The 21916-nt window shown below is 36.9% G+C and overlaps 1 protein-coding gene across 21 annotated transcripts in view; it reads right to left on the bottom strand.

Moving 5' to 3' along the window:
- EXOC6B (exocyst complex component 6B) overlaps positions 1-21916 on the bottom strand; it is a 712770-nt gene that overhangs the window by 395314 nt on the left and 295540 nt on the right. For all 21 annotated transcript variants that reach the window (XM_010593648.3, XM_023552767.2, XM_023552763.2 and 18 more), the window contains one exon: positions 7325-7501. In XM_010593648.3, coding sequence (XP_010591950.1) covers positions 7325-7501 — 177 coding nt within the window. The remainder of the gene's footprint in view (positions 1-7324; positions 7502-21916) is intronic.

The raw sequence follows: 21916 nt of genomic DNA on the forward strand, positions 1-21916 counted from the left end.
GAGTCAGCCGAAAGGTACCTTTATGGTGGAGAAATTTGGTGGATGCTGCCTTAATCAATAGTGTACCTCCTGATGTGAGGCACTGAGAAACATAATATTACCTTTGTAATGTTCGTGCTGAAAGTGACTAACATGAATCTAATCATGAGGACACAATCAGATGGACCCAAATCGAGGGATATTAAAAGAGACTAAACAGACATGAAAATTAAATGCAATGCGTTATACTTGTCTGGATAGGGCTTCAGGAAAAAAATCAGCTATAACGGACATTTTTAGGACAATTTGGAAAATTTGGACACGGGCTATATATTAGGTAATAGTATTGTATCAATGTTAAATTTCCTGAGTGTGACATATTATATTGTGATTATGTAGGGGAAGTCTCTTATTCTCACAAACACAGGTTGCCGTATTTAGAGCTGAAATACGGTGAAGTATGTTACAAAATGGCTCAGCTTTGACAATATACAAACACAGAGAAAGACAGCGATTCAGTTAAAGTCCCAAGTACAGCATTTAAGTGATGAGTATACGAACGTTCATGGTAGCATTCTTTTAACTTTTCTGAACACTGAAATTCTTCAAAAGGAAAAGAAATTTTTGAAAAGAGGGTGTTACAGACGGGGACGATTGAGCTGGTCCTTCGAAAAAAGTACAATTCCATATTTTAGAAAAGAAGAAGGGGAAAGGGGGAGTGCATTCCCTAATTGAGGTTATAAACAATTTAGTACTGAGTGAAGAGGGTTGAATAAACACTATGTATGTAAAGGTGAATTTTTTTTTTTTATTATGTAAAGGAGAAATTCTATAAGACCTGAAAAGGCTGGTATAAGTTTATAATTGAGGCAACTTATTTCAAAGTAATACAGCCTATATACTATCAGCACAATGAAAAAAAAAAAGATATTAAAGATCTTAAATCAATCTTAGCCATTAAATATCTTTGCCAAGATAGACTTAAAAGATCAAAGAATAGGTACAAGAAGGCCAAAACAGAATGCCTAAAGCATCCCATAATGTTTCCTTCAACCTTTTAAATGGTCCTTATTGGCACCTGATTGTATTTATGTGTACCTACTTCTCGTTTGACTGTATATGTCCCTAACAAACCAACTTTCATCAAGAACAGGGGAAAAAATGAAGTAGGCCAGCATTTTATATCGCACTCTCTTATAAGACACACTGTGTATATTAAATACCTAGGATTACTATTCATTTTTACAAAGGATTGTGTTCTCATCATTTTCTTCCAAACATATGGCCCCAGCAGTCCTTAATTTTGATAGTTTTTGATAGAGGTTTAATGTAACTAGTATTATATCTCCCTAAGCAAAAACCCAAATGTCATAATAAATGGCAATTGCCAGTGTACCGACACAAAAAGGATTGTAGCTTATTGGAAAAACCATATCCCTTATGGCAATCTTGCTACTCAGGGCCAGTCTATTACCACAGCGCTTAGAAAGAGGCTAAGCTGGAAATCCAGATTTTTATGTGAATTTAACTGACTTTTAAAAGTTGGCAACTGATTTAAAAATTTTTAAATACTGTGAGACCAACAACTACTTTGCAAGCTATTTCTGGCCCATGGACTCCCAGTCTACAACCTCTGATTTAAACTCTAAAGTTCTGATGGTATCATTATTTCACTTTAGCTTACTGAGAAACTACCCTTATTTTCTCTTCCAGAAATTTAAAGTTTTGCAATAACAATTTGAAATTTGGGTCAGGTATCATAGCAATCATAATTTTTTACAAGTAATTTCACATAACTACTGCTATTATTCTATAGGTGAGACAAGAGATGCCTAGAGAAGTTACATGATTTGCCCCAATGGCACAAAGTTAATACAAATCCTGTGTTCTTTCCAATCACTGTTACCTCAAAATCAGCACAGACCACAGTCATCAAGACATCCCAGAAGGCTTTCTATTACATGGCAACTGTATTTAAGCTCAGCAATTCCAACCTGTTAATTCTACATTTCAAGAGGCATCAAAATCTTGAGCACTAAACCTGAGATGGCTTTATTTAGTCAACAAACATTTTTTAAACCGAACATCTGTATGGATGACATGATGATCACTGCTCTCTAATAGCTTATAAACAAAGTGAGAGAGACACAAACTAGAATATGAGATGTGCCATAAGCGTGGCAAAAATGAAGTCACAAGAATGAAGAAGCTCTTCGGTAGCTGAGAAACAAAGAAGAAATTATAGACCCTGCTTTTTGAAACTATTTTTTACTCAATATTGCTTTCTTTTAGAAGTTTTTGTTTACATTAAATTATACTCATCACTCCATGCAAATATACAAAACCAAAAACTGTATCAACTTATATATTCTTAAAAAAGCACACAATCATAATGCCATAATAATAGCTACTATACACTGCCAGCATTACGTGTACCACGTACTGTGACAAGAGTATTATATACATAATTATATACATAATTCCATTCAAGCCTACCCTCATTAGGTATTATTGTCCCCCTTCTCACGAATAATGTATCACCTGATGGGTTCTTTATATTTTATCTGGAAATATCTTAAAAATCATATTTCTGATGAATCTAGGACCATAAACTACTTTCTCAATGTAAAATGTTTACTTTTGGAAAAAAAAAAAAACTTTAAAAGTCCTATCTAAACAATTAGAGAAGAGCGTTAGCATCTGCATATGTCTGAACAGTATATACAGATTCAAAAGAAATTCCCAAAATCATACATATTTCCACTGAAAATCAACTGTCAATCAAATCAAGTATCAACAGTTTTCTATAATTACAACTAGCTTAAAAAAAAAAAAAGAACACTTTTATCTTAATTGTGCCCCTTTTGGAGCCCTGGTGGTGCAGTGGTTAAGAGCTCAGCAGTTCAAATCTACCAGCTTCTCCTTGGAAACTCTATGGGGCAGTTCTACTCTGTCCTACAGGGTCACTATGAGTCAGAATCAACTCGATGGCATCAGGTTTGGTGCCCCTCTTGGTCAAAAAATAAAATACAATAAAATAAAAATGAAGAGAGAATTTTACTAGGAAATACTTTTCCTCACAACACTTCTAAGCAATCAGTACGTTCAACACATGGGATGGTTTGCACCCAAGATGACAATTTACCACTCTGACTTCATCTTCAGTGCTCCAGGCTATTAACTTTTCCCCATCTCTGGCATAAACTTCATTTCAGTTTAATAATACATTGGCTATCTGTATGCTTGACAGCAGTGGGGTTTTTTTAATCTGTATACTATGTGTAAAGTTATGTTCTAGGTGTTTGGTTTTTGCTAGCCATCTTACTATATGATCTTTATTAAGTACCATCAAGCTAAAGATGTAGTAAATAGCCTGCAAATGTCATTCAACTCAAAGAAATATAGTTCCTATTAAAACGACAGGAAAGGGTAAAACAGTCTTACTTCAGAGAATAATAAAATACCTAAATTTAAGTATGTTAAATAGAATTATAAAATTTCATAAAAGATAATGCTGGTAATCTCTTAAAAGCAATAGATTTTAGAAACCAAAATATAACTTCTTCTTTAAGTACAGTATTCATTACAGAAAAAGTTTTGTCATATTAATGGGAAATCAAGAGGAGACCCATACACTTACGAATTTGATTTCTTTATGCACTAGTAATGCTATTTCGTGGTCCTATATAGCCTTGCAACTAAAAGCATGCTCCAAAGATCAGCAGCACCATCCTCACCTGGAAACTGAAGCCTGGTAAAAATGCAGACTCAGGCTCAACCCCCAACCTGCAGAATCAGAATCTGCATTTTAATATGATTCCCAGGTGATTCCTACGCACATTAAAATTCAGGAAGCACTGCTCTACAATGTGGGTTCTTAACTTGGATTCTAAGGGCAACATATATTTCACGAAGCCCCTGAAATTACATGCAGAATTTTTTGTGAGTTAATATATGTACATTTTACTGGGAAAAAAACCATATATTTCTAATCAAACTCTCAAAGGAATAAAAGACCCCAAGCAGGTTAAGAACCACTGCCCTATAGATTTTATGCCATAATTGCCATGCTCTAAGATTAAAAATCACAATACTCCAAAAACTATTTACACTGCTCTCAATGAGGTCTGTTGAAGAATGACAAGAATGAAGGTCAGAACGTGACAGTGGGTCACAAATGACCTTATCTGAAGAATTTATTCACACCATGCAAGAACCATGCCAAGAAACCAGTTTGGAGACATCTAAATAAATAATTCTCTACATGAGGCTTGAGATTAAGAATGTGCACTTGAAGAAGATTCAAACTGAGAAGTAAATAAATATAAGGTACGATTTTTTTAAGATAGGATGCCATTAGATGACAGTGAACTGCTGAATTCTTGTTGTAAGGGCTCAATCAGCAAATCTCTAATACAAACTCTGATTTGGGATATGGGGCCATTTTAAAATGTTAACTTCCAATTACATTCTCATCGTATTTCCTTTATGAGGAACTCCAAACACATTTTACTAGTCCCACTTCCATCACCTTCTCTGGAACTCAGAAGATAAAATAAAGAAGAAATGTGGCACAAAAACTAAAGGGGACTTGTCCCTGGAATCTTCAGTGAGTTCATGATAAAGAATGGCTCCTATCCAGAAAGTTCTCACTGATATATGAGAACCATGTATATATTTCATTCTTTCATCTTATCATCTAACCATCTCTTCAGTGTGTGAATTATCCTGGGACAGAGATTATGTCTAACCTCTGTTTCCTTAAGCCATAGTGTCTGACAGAATTTCACTTCCATGATGGGCACCCAAAATGTACTAATAGGAGTTGACTGGCCTTTCTTGAGACTGACACTTTATTGTACTATTGTACCTTCTCATCTGTAATGGGCCTAATAAACAACAGACTGGTCTCCAGGGTGAACCCATATCCTACCATACCAATCGTTCCAGGCAAAAAGAGGGAATACTAGAAAAGTATTCAGGGTGAACACGTCTTCTCTGCCCCTTTCTATCTCCATGGATATCAGGCAAATGCCTGGTTGTTCTACCCTAAATTGGTCCACGAGATAACACTCAAAAAGATTTTTCTTAGCACTACTAAGAGCTATTAAGAATTCTTGTTATCCAAGTACAATAGGGCTTAGGATGATGCCTTTAAGCACGATTTACTCTATTAATAGAGCTTATTTACATAATAAACATATTCTGATAAAGTATATATTTTAACTAAAAATGATAAATATATTTATTCATTTAAATTATAGAAATGTGCCCCCTTAATAATGGAAACTATTAAAGAACATAGTACTTTACACATATGACAGTCCCTCAGATGCTCAGTCAAACTTAAATCACAGTGTTTTAGACACGTAACTATTTGGTTATTTGCTCTTCAGCCTCAACAGTGCCAACTCGATTTTTGAAGCGAAAAAGGAATAACAGTAGCAACAGACATAGTGATGCAGTGATACATAATGGGGGTCAAGCTAGGAACAATTATGAAAATAGGATTTTAGATTCTGTTTCTTTAGATTTAAAAAGACTCTTACACTTTTTAAAAGATCCAGAGTTTTTTTATTCTATACTGACTAAGTACTACATTAAGCGAAGACTATGGTTTACCTGAGATGAGATCTAGGGGGCATTTACTGGAACTGGAACAAAGTTGTTTGAGACAAATAACAAGATGTTACTTCAGTGGGCAGTAAATAAGTAGATTTCTTTTTTTTTTTTTTTTTTAGCTTGAGAAATGGTATAGTTTGAAAATTTTTTAAAGTTCCAGAAAGTTCAGAATACATTCCCAGAGGAAATAAGGGTGTGAGTGATTATGGGGAATCTGAGAATTCTGTGACATATCCATAACCTCCTAGATTAGTTCTGTGTCACTGTCAGGCAAAGAATAAGATTAACTTCCTTAATCAGTACGTATTTTTATATTCTCCTCCAGTGCTGAAAGTACATTAATGTGTTTAAAAAAATTAAGCTACAGATCACCTTTTATGGAGTAAGCACCATGTGCAAACCCTACCAGGTAGACACTATATTGTCATCACTCAACACTAAGATTTCAACAGATTAAACAATTTACCTAAGGTTATAAACTCAGACAGTGTCACGTTTTGGGGTGTAGTTTTTTATTTTATTTTATTTTATTTTCTCGGCGGGGGCGGAGGGGGCAGACCAAGGAGGACAGGAGGGGTATAACAGGGAACAAGGATATAGAGTGACAGTCAATCCAGTTTCATCTGAAGAAATGAAACAATAAAAAAGAGACAAGCCCTTAAAGGCTAGATAGGCTACTGAGTACACATAGTGAACACTTCACACATAGTGAACACTTCCAAAGTCAGTAAAATTATTATTAATGATAATTTTAAAAAATAAAATAAAGTGGCAGTACAAGGATTTGAACACAGTCTGACTGACTCCAAAGCTCATTCTCCTAATCACTATGCTCACAAACTGATCCAGCATATGCAGCAAATGACATGTAGAAAAAAACATTTTACAGGAAACCTAAAATGTCACAGTAGCTTATTTTTTTTTAAACACATTAATGTACTTTCAGCACTGGAGGAGAATATAAAAATACGTACTGATTAAGGAAGTTAATCTTATTCTTTGCCTGACAGTGACACAGAACTAATCTAGGAGGTTATGGATATGTCACAGAATTCTCAGATTCCCCATAATCACTCATACACTTATTTCCTCTGGGAATGTATTCTAAACTTTCTGGAACATTTTTAAATTTTCAATCTATACCATTTCTCGAGATTAAAAAAAAAAAAAAATCCACTTACTGGCTGCCCACTGAAGTAACGTCTTGTTATTTCTCTTAAATAACTTTGTTCTAGTTCCAGTAAAGGCCCCCTAGATCTCATCTCTAAGTCAGGTAAACTACACTCTTCGCTTAATGTAGTACCTAGTCAGTATAAACCCACTGCCGTGGAGTCGATTCCGACTCATAGCAACCCTATAGGTCAGAGTAGAACTGCCCGATAGAGTTTCCAAGGAGCACCTGGTGGATTCGAACTGCCAACCGCTTGGTTAGCAGCCATAGCACTTAACCACCACACCATCAGGGTGTCCCCTAGTCAGCAGAGAATTAAAAAATTCTGGATCTTTTCAAAAATGGAACAGTCTTTTTCAGTCTAAAGAAAGAGAATCTAAGATACCTTAACATATCTTCAGTTTCTTTAATTTGGGGCCCATTTGTATTCAAAATGACATTTAATACCCAAAAGATCACAAAGGTTGTATAATATGGATAAATTCTTAATTACATCTCAAACATATTTACACCTAACCATAGTCTCATTTCTCTAGTTCAGATGTCAGTTACCTCTTCGTCTTCTTCCTCATCTTCAACATCCAGAATTCCCGAATCCTGTTCAGACTTGGGGCTAGTGCTCTCTATCTCTGCATCAAAAATAGTATATGCATCCTTCTTTGGTTTTCTCTTGATACCTATTCTGGGTTGTTGTAAGATGATGTTATCCAGGTTTCTCTGTTGTTGGGCCTAGGATAGAGATACACACACATTAGAAAAAAAGAAACAATAAACACTCAAAGAGCTTCTAAGTTTTGAACAAATTGGTATCTTAAAAAAAAAATACAAAATACCTTAATACATAAAGTTTTAGTCCCAGAAATAAAATGAAGCATAATAATGTATACATTTCTTAATGCTGAGTTTATCCCACTGGGACTCATTTTTCCAGGTTTCAATAGGAAAAAAATAATCAGTCAAGATTATGAGACTTTTCAAAAATATTCACAAAACCATCACGAAATGAAATTCACCCATTCTCACCTGAATACCCAAGAGGTTAGTACAAAGGGCAGAATATTTATCGTTTATAAGAAAAGGTCATACCAAAACTGGAGTGGTTGGGGAGGGAGGGAGCCCGGAATTATTTTTTATATACTTAAGCTTAGGGAACTCTTGAAAACATGTTATGCAGATATAATAGACCAATAAAATGTAATCAGGAGAATGAATTATCCTAATAGAGAAACTTGAACTATTAATCAAATATGATTCCATGACCTTAATCTGTGGAGAACAGAGTTTCAAAGAGTTTCTTCTTCCTTTTATAGAAAAGGAAGTATAATCCCCTCGGCTTAACAGAACACGCTGAAATGAAGGTGTGGCTTCAATAGAAATAAGAGGAGGAAAATGTGACATGCAAAGTCAACAACAGAAGCATTAATCCACACAATATCAGAGCTGAAGAGACCCTGATCACCAGTAAGGAAACCAAGGCTAAAAGTCAAAGGAATATCCTTATCAAAAGGGGGAAAATGCAGAACAGAATTTCAAACTCTCATGGGCTCCAGACTTTCTAGAGCCATGAGAGTAGATGAACCCCTGAGACTACTGCCCTGAGATAATCTTTAAACTTTAAACCAAAAATATCCCCTGAAGTCATCTTAAAACCAAACAATAGTTTAGCTTAACTAGTAGAAAAAGGTCTGCCTTGAGCATAACGCTCTTTAAATTACTGACTCCTTTGAATTATAATGTTGGCGAAGAATACTGAATATACCATGGACTGTCTTGGACGAAGAACAGACAGAATGCTCCTTAGAAGCAAGGATGGCCAGAGTTCGTCTTACGTACTTTGGACACGTTATCAGCAGTGACCAGTCCCTGGAAAAAACATCATGTTTGGTAAAGTAGAGGGTCAGGGAAAAAGTGGAAAGTCCTCAATGAAGTGGGCTGACACAGTGGCTGCAACAATGGGCTCAAGTATAACAATTTTGCAGATGGCACAGGACCAGCCAGTGTTTCATTCTGTTGTATACAGGGTCGCTATGAGTCGGAACTCAGGCTTGCCGGCACCTAACAATAACAACGAAGAACTACCTATACAGGATCAAACTGACAACAGCAACTCGAAAGATTAGATAGGAACCTTAGGGGCAGTGAGTTTACATTAATGAGGGAGGAACAACTCAAGAAAAATAGGGTGAGGATGACTGCACAACTCAAAGGAAGTAATCAATGTCATTAAATTGCACACGTTGAAACTGCTGAATTGGTGTGTTTTGCTGTGTATATTCTCAACAATGGCAAAATAAATAAAATTTATGGAAAAAAAAAAGAAAGGATTTGTTCAAGGTCACAAGGCTAATAGTGGTAAATCAGAGACTCCTAAATTCTAGATCTTTCCTTTATACCAACACTCCCTCAAAGCACCACAAAATGTTTAAAAAAAAAAAGTTCTGCTGTCAAACGAGTGAGAAGCACTCATACCGTGAGCCTTCTTATAAACATACAAATGCACATTAACAAAGTAAGAGCTAGAAGTCCTATTTTGAGGAAACTTGTTGAATTTGGTTTAACGAAGTATTTTTTAAAGTATTTCAAAATAAATTTTCTCCCTTGCCTGCCCCCATAACATTTAGTAGCATTCCAAGATACAAAGCTTGAGAAATGTAGACTCTCAGAATATACATTCCTTAATCAGTATGTGATATTTCTCCATCTATCATTTTTTATCATAAGTAGAAATTAGTTCAGGAGAAAATCAGAGTCTCCAAATCTTTTGAATGAGATTAAGGAATTAAAGACAAATATTCAGTATGTTAGCCCAGGCACTGGCCAAACAAGACAATTATAATAGGAGAGAGAAAAACTTGAACTATGTGGGCTAGTTTCTGCCAAGAAAACGAAAAGAATCTACATTCCAGAGACTTGAATCAATGGACAAACTTGTTTCTCTGCATATTACCCATTGATATTCGGTGTGACTTACATAAAATACATAATGGTTTCAGTAACAAACTGAGATAGAGAAGGTACCCAAAAATATTTTACTTAGGTTTGAGACCCCAAATTAAAACATTCTTTCTATTCCTCTCAAAAGTTAAGATGTTCTTCCCCACTTCCAATGCAAATCACCCAAAAAGGAATCAGAGATTCTGGGGAAGGAATGGAAACTTCCTAAACCTCTCCTATTTAAAAAAGCAAGCCCTCAGCTATATAACAATCACTTCCTTGCTCCCTTAACTCTATCCTCACTTTCAGTAGAGCAAGAGCAAAAGCTTTCAGAAATAGGTCTTATTTCATCAAATCCCAAGTTAATTATTTTTCTTTACAATTAATAAAATACTGACAATGTATCAAAAGCAATCAAGAGGAGCCACACTTAAGTACTGTCATTTAAATTTGAAGTGATATAAATCTGAAAAGTATGCTATGGAAGTAATTTCAGATCTTTATGGTTTGGGTTTTTCTAGTTGATTATGTGCTTTTCTCATCAATTTGGAGGAGCAGCACAAAGTAGTTTGGGCCAAAAAAGAAATTGAGATAGTGAACCCTGTTGTATTCCACAGTTCTGTCAGGACCTGAGATCTCTGTCAGAAATCATCAAACTTTCTCCAGTCTGTAAAAAGCAGTCAGAGCAGCTCTACCAAGCAGGAACTGGCCCATTTGGAAACACCAAATCTCAGGTACAGCCATGAAAGTATATACTCAGATATCACCAGTATGTATGCTATGGGATTGGCAGGGAGTGAGGAAGATTAAACATAAATGTGTATAAATATATGATAACATACTAAAATAAAAATCATTAAAGTCAATGAAAAACATCCAATACAAGCCCTTCAGAGCTCTCTTCTAGCTCTTCTCTAACATGCTAAGGAGTCTCACTAGGCCCACTTATTCTGTCCCTTCAAAAACAACCCTTTTAATCATGGATCAAAGAAGCAGCTGATTGATTTCTGCACCCTGGGTTTAAATTGGGGAAGAAAGGATATGAATCATGCAAGTAGAAGCTAAATTTTAGGAAGCATTTAAGTGTTTTTCTTTGTAATTCATTCCCTTTGTGTGTAATTTTTACAAACTTAAGCAACTCTTACTCAAGTCCCTCATTTATGTTCTTCTCTGGTTTTCTACATGTAGACGTTAAAAAAAAAAACATGTAGACGTTAAGCACAGTTTATTCCTCAGTCCCCTTCTCTCTTACCATTCCTTCCATTCTCCTGAGATCCAGCAGCACATCTGCAGTTACCACTGTGTGCACTACCATCATTTCACTTTCAACATAACCTAAAATGGAATTCATCAGCTTCTCACTACCATCCGCCCTGCATATTATGGCCAGGCTCTCCTTAAACAACACTGGTCATCGTGACAATTAGGCATGAGGAAAACTGGGGGAAAAATTTCAACGAGTCCAAACTATAATCTATTACCTTAGACCCCACAGTCATAGAAGCTGAACCTAATTTCCCAGTGTACTTATCTAGTACTCTCCAACATGAATCTTCCACTTGAATCAGGCCTCACCTCATAACATACTAGGTGTATTCCCACTTGCGTTTCTTTGCTTACACCACTTCTCTACCCAACGGCTTCGCCCTGCCTGAATCCAGCCTTTCCTCCAAAACCCATCTAAAATTCTCTTTTCTTCAGAAAGCCTTCTCTCACTGCCTTAAGTCGTGTTCTTTTCTCTCTGTACTCCTATTTTCAGTTAAACATGCATTAAATGTCTATTTAGTACCAAGCATCGTGCTGTATACTAGATATACCAAGAAGTAAGATGGAGTCCCTGACTCATGAACTTCAGATCATACTGGAAAGCAAGCAGATAGGCCAATCAAAAACCAAACCGGTTGCCATTGAGTTGACTCTGACTCATGGTGACCCCATGTATTACAGAGTAGAAATGCTCCATAGGGTTTTTATGGTTATGACTTTTTGGAAGCAGATCACCCAGCCTTTCTTCCCAGGTTCCTCTGGGTGGGTCTGAACCACCAACCTTTCAGTTAGTAGCCACATACTTAACTGTTTGCACCACCTAGGGACTCCAATAGGCAAACAAAGAACTTTAATTCAAAGCAATGAGTATACTAACAAAAATAAATACAGATGACAATAATTGGAAAAAGGAGAGAGTAATCAGATCTGCTTGGATAAGTACCAGGGAAGGCTTCACAGAGGAACAGGTGCCAAAGTGTGCTCTTAAAAAATAAATCTGAATTTTCCAAAGGTATTAGAAAGGGTAACCACTACACAAGAAGGATACAGCATGAGGAAGAACTGCATGAGAAAGTGAATAATGTTATTCACTCAGGGAATGAAAAGTAATTTTGTATAATTAGAGCATAGGTTTCACCATCCTTACTTCTAAGGAGCATTCTAGCTATAATTCTTCCAAGCCAGATTTGTTCGTTTGTCTCACATGCTTCGGTACATGTTATCAGGAGGGACCACTCCTTGGAGAAGGATATCATGCTCGGTAAAGTAGAGGGTCAGTGAAAAAGAGTAAGGCCCTCGACAAGATGGACTGACACAGTGGCTGCTACAATGGGCTCAACAGCAACAATTGTGATGATGGCACAGGTCCGAGCACTATTAAACGTTCTGTTCCACTTAGGGTTGCTATGAGTCGGAACTGACTAGGTGGCACCTAACAACAACAGAACATAGGTTATGAAGGATTAACAAAAGATAAAGTTGCCATACAAAGAAGTTTCAACATTAGCCAGTAGGCAATGGACAGGCAATGAAAGAATGTAGGTAGGGGAACAACAGGGTCAGCTTTACATTCAGACAAATCCTCTAGAAGCAGAGGGATGATCAGCTGGGAGAAGGGAAAGACAGGAAGCAGGAAAGCCAATACAGATCACTGTAACAAATAACAATGGTTGAGAACTTAAAGTAGCAGCAGATATAAAAGAAGTAGAAACAACAGAATTTACTGATTTGAATGTGGTATAGGGGAAGGAGCTAACAACAGCTCCAAGTATCCTGGCCTTCATGAGGATGATGGGGCCATTCCGAGCAACAGAGACCAGAGAAACAATAAGTTGGGAGCAGGACAGAGACGATTTCAGTAAACCTGAAGGCTCTTCAGGTGAAAAGGGCAGTACAGCACCTCAATATGTAACTTTTTGCTCTCTGAGGATAGGAAGTATATTTTAGCATTCGTCAACACCCCCAAGCCTAAATATTAGTTCAGTAAAATGCACATATGGAGCCCTGGTGGCACAGTGGTTAAGCACTCAGCTGCTAAACAGAAGGTTAGCAGTTAGAACCCACTAGCCGCTCCATGGGAGAAAAATGTGGCAGTCTGCTTCAGTAAAAATCACAGCCTTGGAAACCCAAAGGGGCAGTTCTACTCTGTCCTGTAGGGTCACTGTGGGTCGGAATCGACTCAATAGCAACGGGCTGAGTTTGGTTGGGTTTAGTAACATATACATAGTAAATTTAGATAAATGGTTACTACATAAATGCAATAGATAACGAACGGAATCCATGTGAGAATGAGATTTGGCCTCAAAAAAAAAAAGACAAGACTTGAGTGCTCTTCTACCTTATTGGGGGGATGGGGTAGGAGGCACAAGCATCACTGGGTCCAGAATATTAACCTAAAAATGTCATTACTAATGCTTTTACAGCTGTCAAAGATTGTCTATGAAGCATTCTACAGATGTCATTAAACAAAGTTTTAATGTGAAATACAACTCCCAAGGGTACCCAGCATAAGCCCCAAAGGGTTAAAATTATGTGAATCAGAAGCTAAAGGCCCCCATATCTTTATCAACCCAATACTGACCTCTAGTGGGCTAGAAGGGTACATACAAATGACCTTTAGACCCAGAAACCAGTGGAAAAGAGAAAGGGGTATATAGGCTTACAGGTCTGAAAACTAACCTAATTACATGACCTTCAATAACAGGGTGCTATAACAACACTATGAGTCAGAATCGGCTTGATGGCATACAATAAGCGCAGCAAGAAAACTTTTTCAGAGTAAGATAACTCTTCGAATCTAAGCTCTGCAATTTACTAATTCTATAACCTTGGGCAGATTACTTCTCCGTGCAGCATCCTTACCTATAAAATAAGGTTAATTAAATCTACTTCGTAGCTGCTACAAGGATCAAATGAGATAATAAGTGGGAGGTATCTTGAATTAAAACAAACAAAAAAACACTAAAAATATTAAGCCCCATCCGTCTTTCGAAGATGAGATGAAAATTTTGTTTCACTAGCTACTATGCAAGTATCTGAGACTCAGCAATATTTTGTGCATAATCACAACAGTATCTAATATCGCTACACACTGACATTCAATTTTGCATTTGCACTACATTTCGAGTACACTTGGCAACTTCAAGTACAGCATTAGTGCTATACTGGGCACCTCTTAGGCTTCACGTCAAACCTTCTCAGTCTCAGCTCTTGTTCCAGCTGGAGCATCAGCGACCAGTTCTGGGCAGGCTTGGAAGCTTCACACTGCACCATGACATCAACTCAGGCAGGTACCATACACCTCTAGCTTCCTGCCCTGGGGCTTTTGTGACACCACGGTGTAGAATTCCATAAGACTACTCAGCACTCAGGATGTACAACCTAGAAGTGAGGCAACACTTGACTAAGGAGCTGACAGATAATTGTTCCTCACCTCCTTTGTCCCTCCCATAGTCAGTTCCATGAGGCTTCTCAGAAAGCCCAGGGGTTAAGGAACCAGACTGCCCTAGAAGTATACCATTGTATTGACTCTCTCACCTTCTCTTTGCACTCCTCCTAACCCTTACTGGTGTTCCATAAAATCATATATTAGAATAAATCACTCACATATCAACCTCTCAGGTTCCCTCAGGGAACACAAGGCTAAAAAAATTCCATACAAAAATACAGTAAAGTGGGATTAACAGCCCCTGATTTGTTTCTGAAGCCGGAAGGATAACTCTGAAAATAAATGGCAAGATTAAGATATGAAGTCTCCAAAGTTGTCTTTTTGAGTATCACTAATCAAAAGAACTGCAAAAGGTACTAGCAACAGTAGAAAAAATAGATAAACTGGACTTCATCAAAATTAAGAACTTTTGTGTATCAAAGGACTTTTTTTTTTTTTTTTAATGAAGGGACAACCTCCAGAATGGAAGAAAATATTTGGAAACCATATATCTGTTTGAGGTTTAATATCCAAAATGTATAAAGAACTCCTACAAGCCAATGACAAAAAGATAAATAATCCAACTAAAAAATAGGCAAAGCATCTAAAATGCATTAATTGGTTCCAACCCACCTGGAGCAAAGGAGAATGAAGAAACCAAAGACACAAGGAAAATATTAGCCCAAGAGACAGAAAGGGTAACATAAACCAGAGACTCCATCAGCCTGAGACCAGAAGAACTAGATGGTGCCTGGCTACTACCAATAACTGCCCTGACAGGGAACACAACAGAGAATCCCTGACAGAGCAAGAGAAAAATGGGGTGCTGGACTCAAATTCTAGTAAAACGACTAGATTTAATTGTCTGACTGAGACTAGAGGGACCCCGGAAGACATGGCCCCTGGAATCTCCATTAGCCCAGAACCGAAACCATTCCCAAAGCCAACTCTTCAGACAAAGATTAGACTGGATCCTAAGACATAAAATGATACTCGTGAAGAAAGTGCTTCTTAGCTCAAGTAGATACATGAGACTAAATGGGCAGCTCCTGTCCAAAGGCAAGATGAGAAGGCAAAAAGGGACAGGAGCTGGCTGAATGGACATGGGAAATCCGGGGTGGAAAGGAGAAGCATGCTGTCACATTACAGGGAGAGCAACTAGGGTCGCATAACAATGTGTGTATAAATTTTTGTAAGAGAAACTAACTTGAAGTATAAACTTTCACTTAAAATGTAAATAATAATAATAATAATTTTAAAAATGGGCCAAAGACTCTAACAGACATACCTCCAAAGAAGTATACAAATGGCCAACAAACACATCAAAAGATGTTCATTGCCATTATTTCTTATGGATTGAATTGTGTCCCCCCCAAAATAACTGTCAACTTGGCTGGGCCATCATTCCCAGTATTGTGTGAATCGTCCACCATTTTGTCATTTGATATGATTATCCTATGTGTTGTAAATCCTGTCTCTATGATGTGATGAGATGGGATTAGTGGCAGTTACATTAATGAGGCAGGGCTCAATCTACAAGATTAAGTTGTATCTTAAATCAATGTCTTTTGAGATATAAAAGAGAGAAGTGAGCAGAAAGATATGGGAACCTCATACCACCAAGAAAGCAGCACTGGGAGCACAGCATGTTCTTTGGACCTGGGGTTCCTGCACAGACAACTTCCTAGAGCAAGCAAAGAGTGATGACAAAGACCTTCCTCCAGAGCCAACAGAGACAGAAAACCTTTCCCTGGAGCTGATGCCTTGAATTTGGACTTCTAGCCTACTAGACTGTGACAGAATAAACTTCTGTTTGTTGAAGCCATCCACTTGTGGTATTTCTGTTAAAGCAGCACTAGATAACGGAGACATTACTCCTGAGGGATATACAAATCGAAACCAAAATGAGATACCATTTCACATTCACCATGGTTGCTATGAGTCAGAATCGACTCAACGTCATGCACAACAACAAATGGATGGCTATGATCAAAAAAATGAAAAATAATAACTGTTGTCAAGGAGAAAGAGAAAGTAGGATTCTCACGCATTGCTGGTGGGAAAGTAAAATGGTGTAGCCACTGTAGAAAACAATTTGGCGGTTGCTCGAAAAGTTAAACATAGAATTACCATATGATGCAGCAATTCCACTTCTACGCATATGCCCTCAAAGACTTGAAAGCAAAGATTCAATCAGATACTTGTACACCAATGTTCACTGCAGCAATATTCACAATAGCCAAAAGGTGAAAAAAACCTAAATGTCTATCAACAGATTATACACAAAATGTGGTACATACATACAATGCATATTACTCAGCCATAAAGAGAAAGAGTTCTGACACATGCTACAGTATAGATAAACCCTAAAAAGTTTATGCTGTAAGAAACCAAAAGAGACCTACATAAATGCAAAAACATACCATGCTCATGGGTAGGTAGACTCAACATGGTGAAAATTCTACCAAAGCAATCTACAAATACAATGCAACCCCGATCCAAATACCAATAGCATTCTTTAATGAGATGGAAAAACTAATCATTAACTTTACATGGAAAGGGAAGAGGCCCTGGATAAGTGAAGCACTACTGAGGAAAAAGAATAAAGTAGAGGACTCGTACTACCTGACGTCAGAACCTACTATACAGCTACAGTGGTCAAAACAGCCTGGTACTAGTACAACGACAGATACATTGACCAATGGAACAGAATTGAGAAACCAGATGTAAATCCATTCACCTACGGTTACCTGATCTTCAACAAAGGCCCAAAGTCCATTAAATGAGAAAAAGACAGTATTTTTAAAAAATGGTGATGGTACAACTGGATGGCCACCTGCAAAAAACTGAAACAGGACCCATACCTCACACCATTCACAAAAACTAATTCAAAATGGATCAAAGACCTAAATATAAAACCAAAAAACTGTAAAGGTCATAGAAGAAAAAATAGAATCAGTGCTAGAAGCCCTAATATACAGCATAAACAGGATACAAACCATAGCTAACAGTACACAATCACCAGAAGATAAGCTGGATGACTGGGATCTTCTAAAAATTAAAGACTTAGTCTCATCAAAAGACTTCATCAAAGAGTAAAAAGAGAACCTACAGCCTGGGGAAAAATTTTTGGCTATGACAAATCCAACAAAGGTCTACCTCTTCAACAAAAAGACAAATAATCCAATTAAGAAATGGGCAAAGCATATGAACAGACAAAGGCCCAAAGTCCATTAAATCAGAAAAAGACAGTTATTTTTAAAAAACAGTGATGATAAAACTGGATGTCCACCTTCAAAAAAATGAAACAGGACCCATACCTCACACCATACACAAAAACTAATTCAAAATGGATCAAAGACCTAAATATAAAACCAAAAAACTATAAAGGTCAAAGAAGACATTCAAGCAGCTAACAGACACATGAGGAAATGCTCTCAATCACTAACCATCAGAGAAATGCAAATCAAAACTATAATGGGATACCATCTCACCCCGACATCACTGGCAGGAATGACAAAAGCAAAACGACACATGTTGGAGAGGCTGTGGGGAGATTACAACTCTTATCCACCGCTCACGGGAATGCAAAATGGTACAACCTCTTCGGAAAACCATATGGCACTTCCATACGATCCAGCTATTCCACTCCTAAGAATATATCCTAGAGAAATAAGAGCCGTCACACGAATAGACATATGCACACCCATGTTCACTGCAGCATTATCCACAACAGTAAAAAGGTGGAAACAACCTAGATGCCTATCAACAGACGAATGGATAAACAAACTGTGATACACACATACAATGGAATACTACACAAGGATAAAGAACAATGATGAATCTGTTAAACATCTCACAGCATGGATGAATCTTGAGGGCATTATGCCGAGAGAAAAAAAATCTCAAAATAAAAAGGTTTTCCTACACCATTATTAGGCACCAAAGGATTTCTATCAATAGGATGAGAAGACTACTAGCATTAGGATACTCTTTGGCATTTTTTTTTTAAGATTGAGAAAGGTGGTCACCATATCACCTTTAAAATTATAACTACCATTTCTAGCCATTTGAAAGTCTCTTGTTGATATTTAAAGAGCCCTGGTGACACAGTGGTTAAGCCTGGGCTGCTGAAAGGTTGTCAGTTTGAACTTACCAGCCCCTCTGTGGGGGAAAGATGTGGCAGCTGGCTTCCATAAACATTACAGCCTTGGAAACCCTATGGGGCGGTTAGCTCAACCCTGTCCTACAGGGTTTCTATGAGTCAGAATCGACTTGACAGCAGTGGGTTTGGTTTTGGTTTCGGAGTGGCGCAATGGTTAAGTGTGCATCTGCTAACCAAAAGGTTACCTGTTCAAACCCTGTGTGGGTTCCATAATGACTACAGCCTAGAGAGCCCTATGGGACAGTTCTACCCTGTGACATGGGGCCACTATGAGGCGAAAATCAACTCAAAGGCACCTAACAACAACAACAGTTCACACTTAAACCTGTATATCATGAAAAAAAAAAAAGTCTTTGCACTAACAGAATTCATTGCAATAAGATGGACCTGATGTAGGACATTACACTGTGTGTGAAGTCAGAGGAAAGGTTTTACAGAATTATCTTGAAAATTAGGGTAATCCCAGTTCTTTTTAAATACTATCTTCCCTTTGTCAAGATACCACACACACACACACACATTTTAATTGCAGTTAATTAGAAAATAAAGATTTAAAAAACGGAAAAAACAAACAAAATCTCACCACTCAATAATGATCAGTTATTTCAGTGGATGACGCCCCAGACTATTTTCTATGCACATGTAAAGATTTCTCTTTTTGCCTGTCTGTATTTTCTATACATCTGCAGTTAACATTTATATTATGTTTTACAAAAATGAATCATACTGAGTCCTCAAACACATTTTAAACTATTATAAGCTTAATACTATATTTTACTATCTGGAAGGACAATGCTTACCATGTTCATCATATTTCAAATTTTCTTAGACATTTTCAATTACACTTTTTAAGAATGCCAGCTACCGAAAGACAGAAGCATTATGATATGTTTTTACTTTATGATTTAAAAAAAAAAAATGATTAGCACAGTGATAAGGGCACTCAAAATTATTCATGCATAATCCTACAAGAGGGTAGTTTCTGAATAAATGAAATTTCACGATAATCCTGAACATTGTTTTAGATAGTGGCATTAAATCTTCTAGCTTTTTCCACAAATTAGTTTGCATTTACATCCTTTGTCACTGTCCATCTTTTTAGGTAGTGATGAAAATGACGTAAAAATTATCAAAAATATGGGTGAAGTTGGGAGGAAAAATAATCAAAAGTAGTTAGTACCCTCACAGTAGTACTCCCCTAGGCACGTAACATTTTGTTTTAACTTGTTCTTTGAGAAAAGACCAGTCCTATATAAGCAGGACTTCCTCAAAAGACTCCCCAAAAAAAGGGCCAGGAGGGGAACCCTAGTAAGAGAAACATGAAGTTCCTGAGTGGCACAAACAATTAACACACTTGGCTGCTAACTGAAAGGTCAGAGGTTCGAGTGAACCCAGAGGTGCCTCAGAAGAAAGGCCTGGCAATCAGCCATTGAAAACCCAATGGAGGGTCGTTCTACACTGACACATATGGGGTCACCAATCAACTCAACAGCAACTGGTTTGGTTTTTATTGACACCTCCTCAGTCTATATTTCAACTATAGCTATGATACTGACAAAGATTCTAATTTAACATCCTACTTTTAGCCTTCCATCTGTAACTAAGGATAACAACGTGCAAAAAACATAAGACTATTTTCTGTAAGCCATTTTTTCAGAAGGCAACTTTCAAAATTAGAAAAAAAGAGAGTAAGTATATATCAACCAACTATACATATTCTGTAGTCACACTTAACTCACACAAGTTTTGAAGCATTCCTCTCAGTCAAATCAATCTAAATCAGATCTAAAAAATAAACACCTAATAAATGCATTATCAAATAGTAAAGTCATAGTGTATCACCTGTCTTCCACGTTCCTTCCATTTCCGTTATATAAAACAACCTTGTGAAGAAGTATCTTCTTTTCCTATATTTACCTGACTTACAATCAAAAGCCAACTGGGGGGGGGGGAGTGCGATACAAAGACTACTAGTGACAAAAAGTAAAATCACTAGAATCTTAGGATCTATTTCTGAACATCAAGAATTATTGCATAATTGTGTATTCTATTGAATCACTCTTTCTATAAAATAAAAATGCTAATAAATTAATCTTTGTTTATCCACTATCTTTGTTTTAGGAAACTACGTGAGTCTTGCCTTTCGCACATTCCTCTAAATTCTGAAATGTATTCCTAATAGAAGCAGAGTCTCAAGAGCTCTCAGAGGCAGAGGTGATACAATGGCTCAGGTAGAAGTCATTTCACCCAATGTTACACATTTCCTTAATTCCTTCCAAACTCTGAAGATTATATTTGTTTGCCCACCACCTCTTGTCTTTGTCCTCATGTGATACACCAGGAAAATGATATACCAGATCTGACATAACTTAGTTGACATGGCACTGGATGAAAAAAAAATGATGTGTTAGAAAGCTACATTTGGATTTAAAACATTCTGTTTCAAATAAAGGCTTCTGTAAGAAGTCCAATGAAGGGAAGAAATTCAAAGACCACATCAAAGTGAAGGGCAATACTCCAAGTTGCCCTCTGAAGAGGGGAGAACAATGAAGGAAGCCAACTTTCAAGAGAGGAAACACGTACCTTTAGTGTGGTTTAACTAAGAAAGCCAAGGGCAGACTTCTCCTGTCCTGTAAATTACCTTGACTTTGGGACATAACATTAGGATTTCAGTAAAGTTGCTGGGTATATGTCACTGGCTATGTGGAGTGCTAATAAGGCCAAGGAATAGGGGCTCAAATGCATACAAAACAATTAAGTTCCCATACAGAAAACTTCATATAAAAAAATTCTTGGTTATGGTACCTCGTAACATTCATACTTGTATGAGCTACTCCTAAAACTAGTAAAGAGCAAATTTGAAAAAAATAGTAAGAATAACACTGTAGCTTATAAATATAAATGGAAAAGCTACGAACACACAAAAAGCTTGTGTTTACATCCTAACACAAAGAATATCTAAAGAAAGTTACCAAGACACTTGATCTATACAGAATAGGAATACTTATAAGACAATAATCTGAATTGCTATATTGTGTTTGATTAAATCACCTATATAAAAAAATCACCTATACATAAGTAAAATAACAAAAAGCAAAGAGCTAAAACTAAGGACTTCAAAGTCTAGTTTTGTCCACCTTGCAAAGTTCTTATTAGCTATTCAAAAGTTCTGAATAAGTCATTCACTTGGTTTTATGTGAGACTGCCAAGCATTGTAACTAGCACAGAGTAGGAATTTTAGAAATGACAGTTTTTTCTTTCTTCCATAATCTAACATTTCCTTATGTTACCACTATCTTCCTAATAATACAGAATATATGTTTTTCGTGACCCACACTAGACAGGTAAAAAG

This window comes from Loxodonta africana, chromosome 15 (assembly GCF_030014295.1).
Source record: "Loxodonta africana isolate mLoxAfr1 chromosome 15, mLoxAfr1.hap2, whole genome shotgun sequence".
NCBI classification, from domain to species: domain Eukaryota; kingdom Metazoa; phylum Chordata; class Mammalia; order Proboscidea; family Elephantidae; genus Loxodonta; species Loxodonta africana.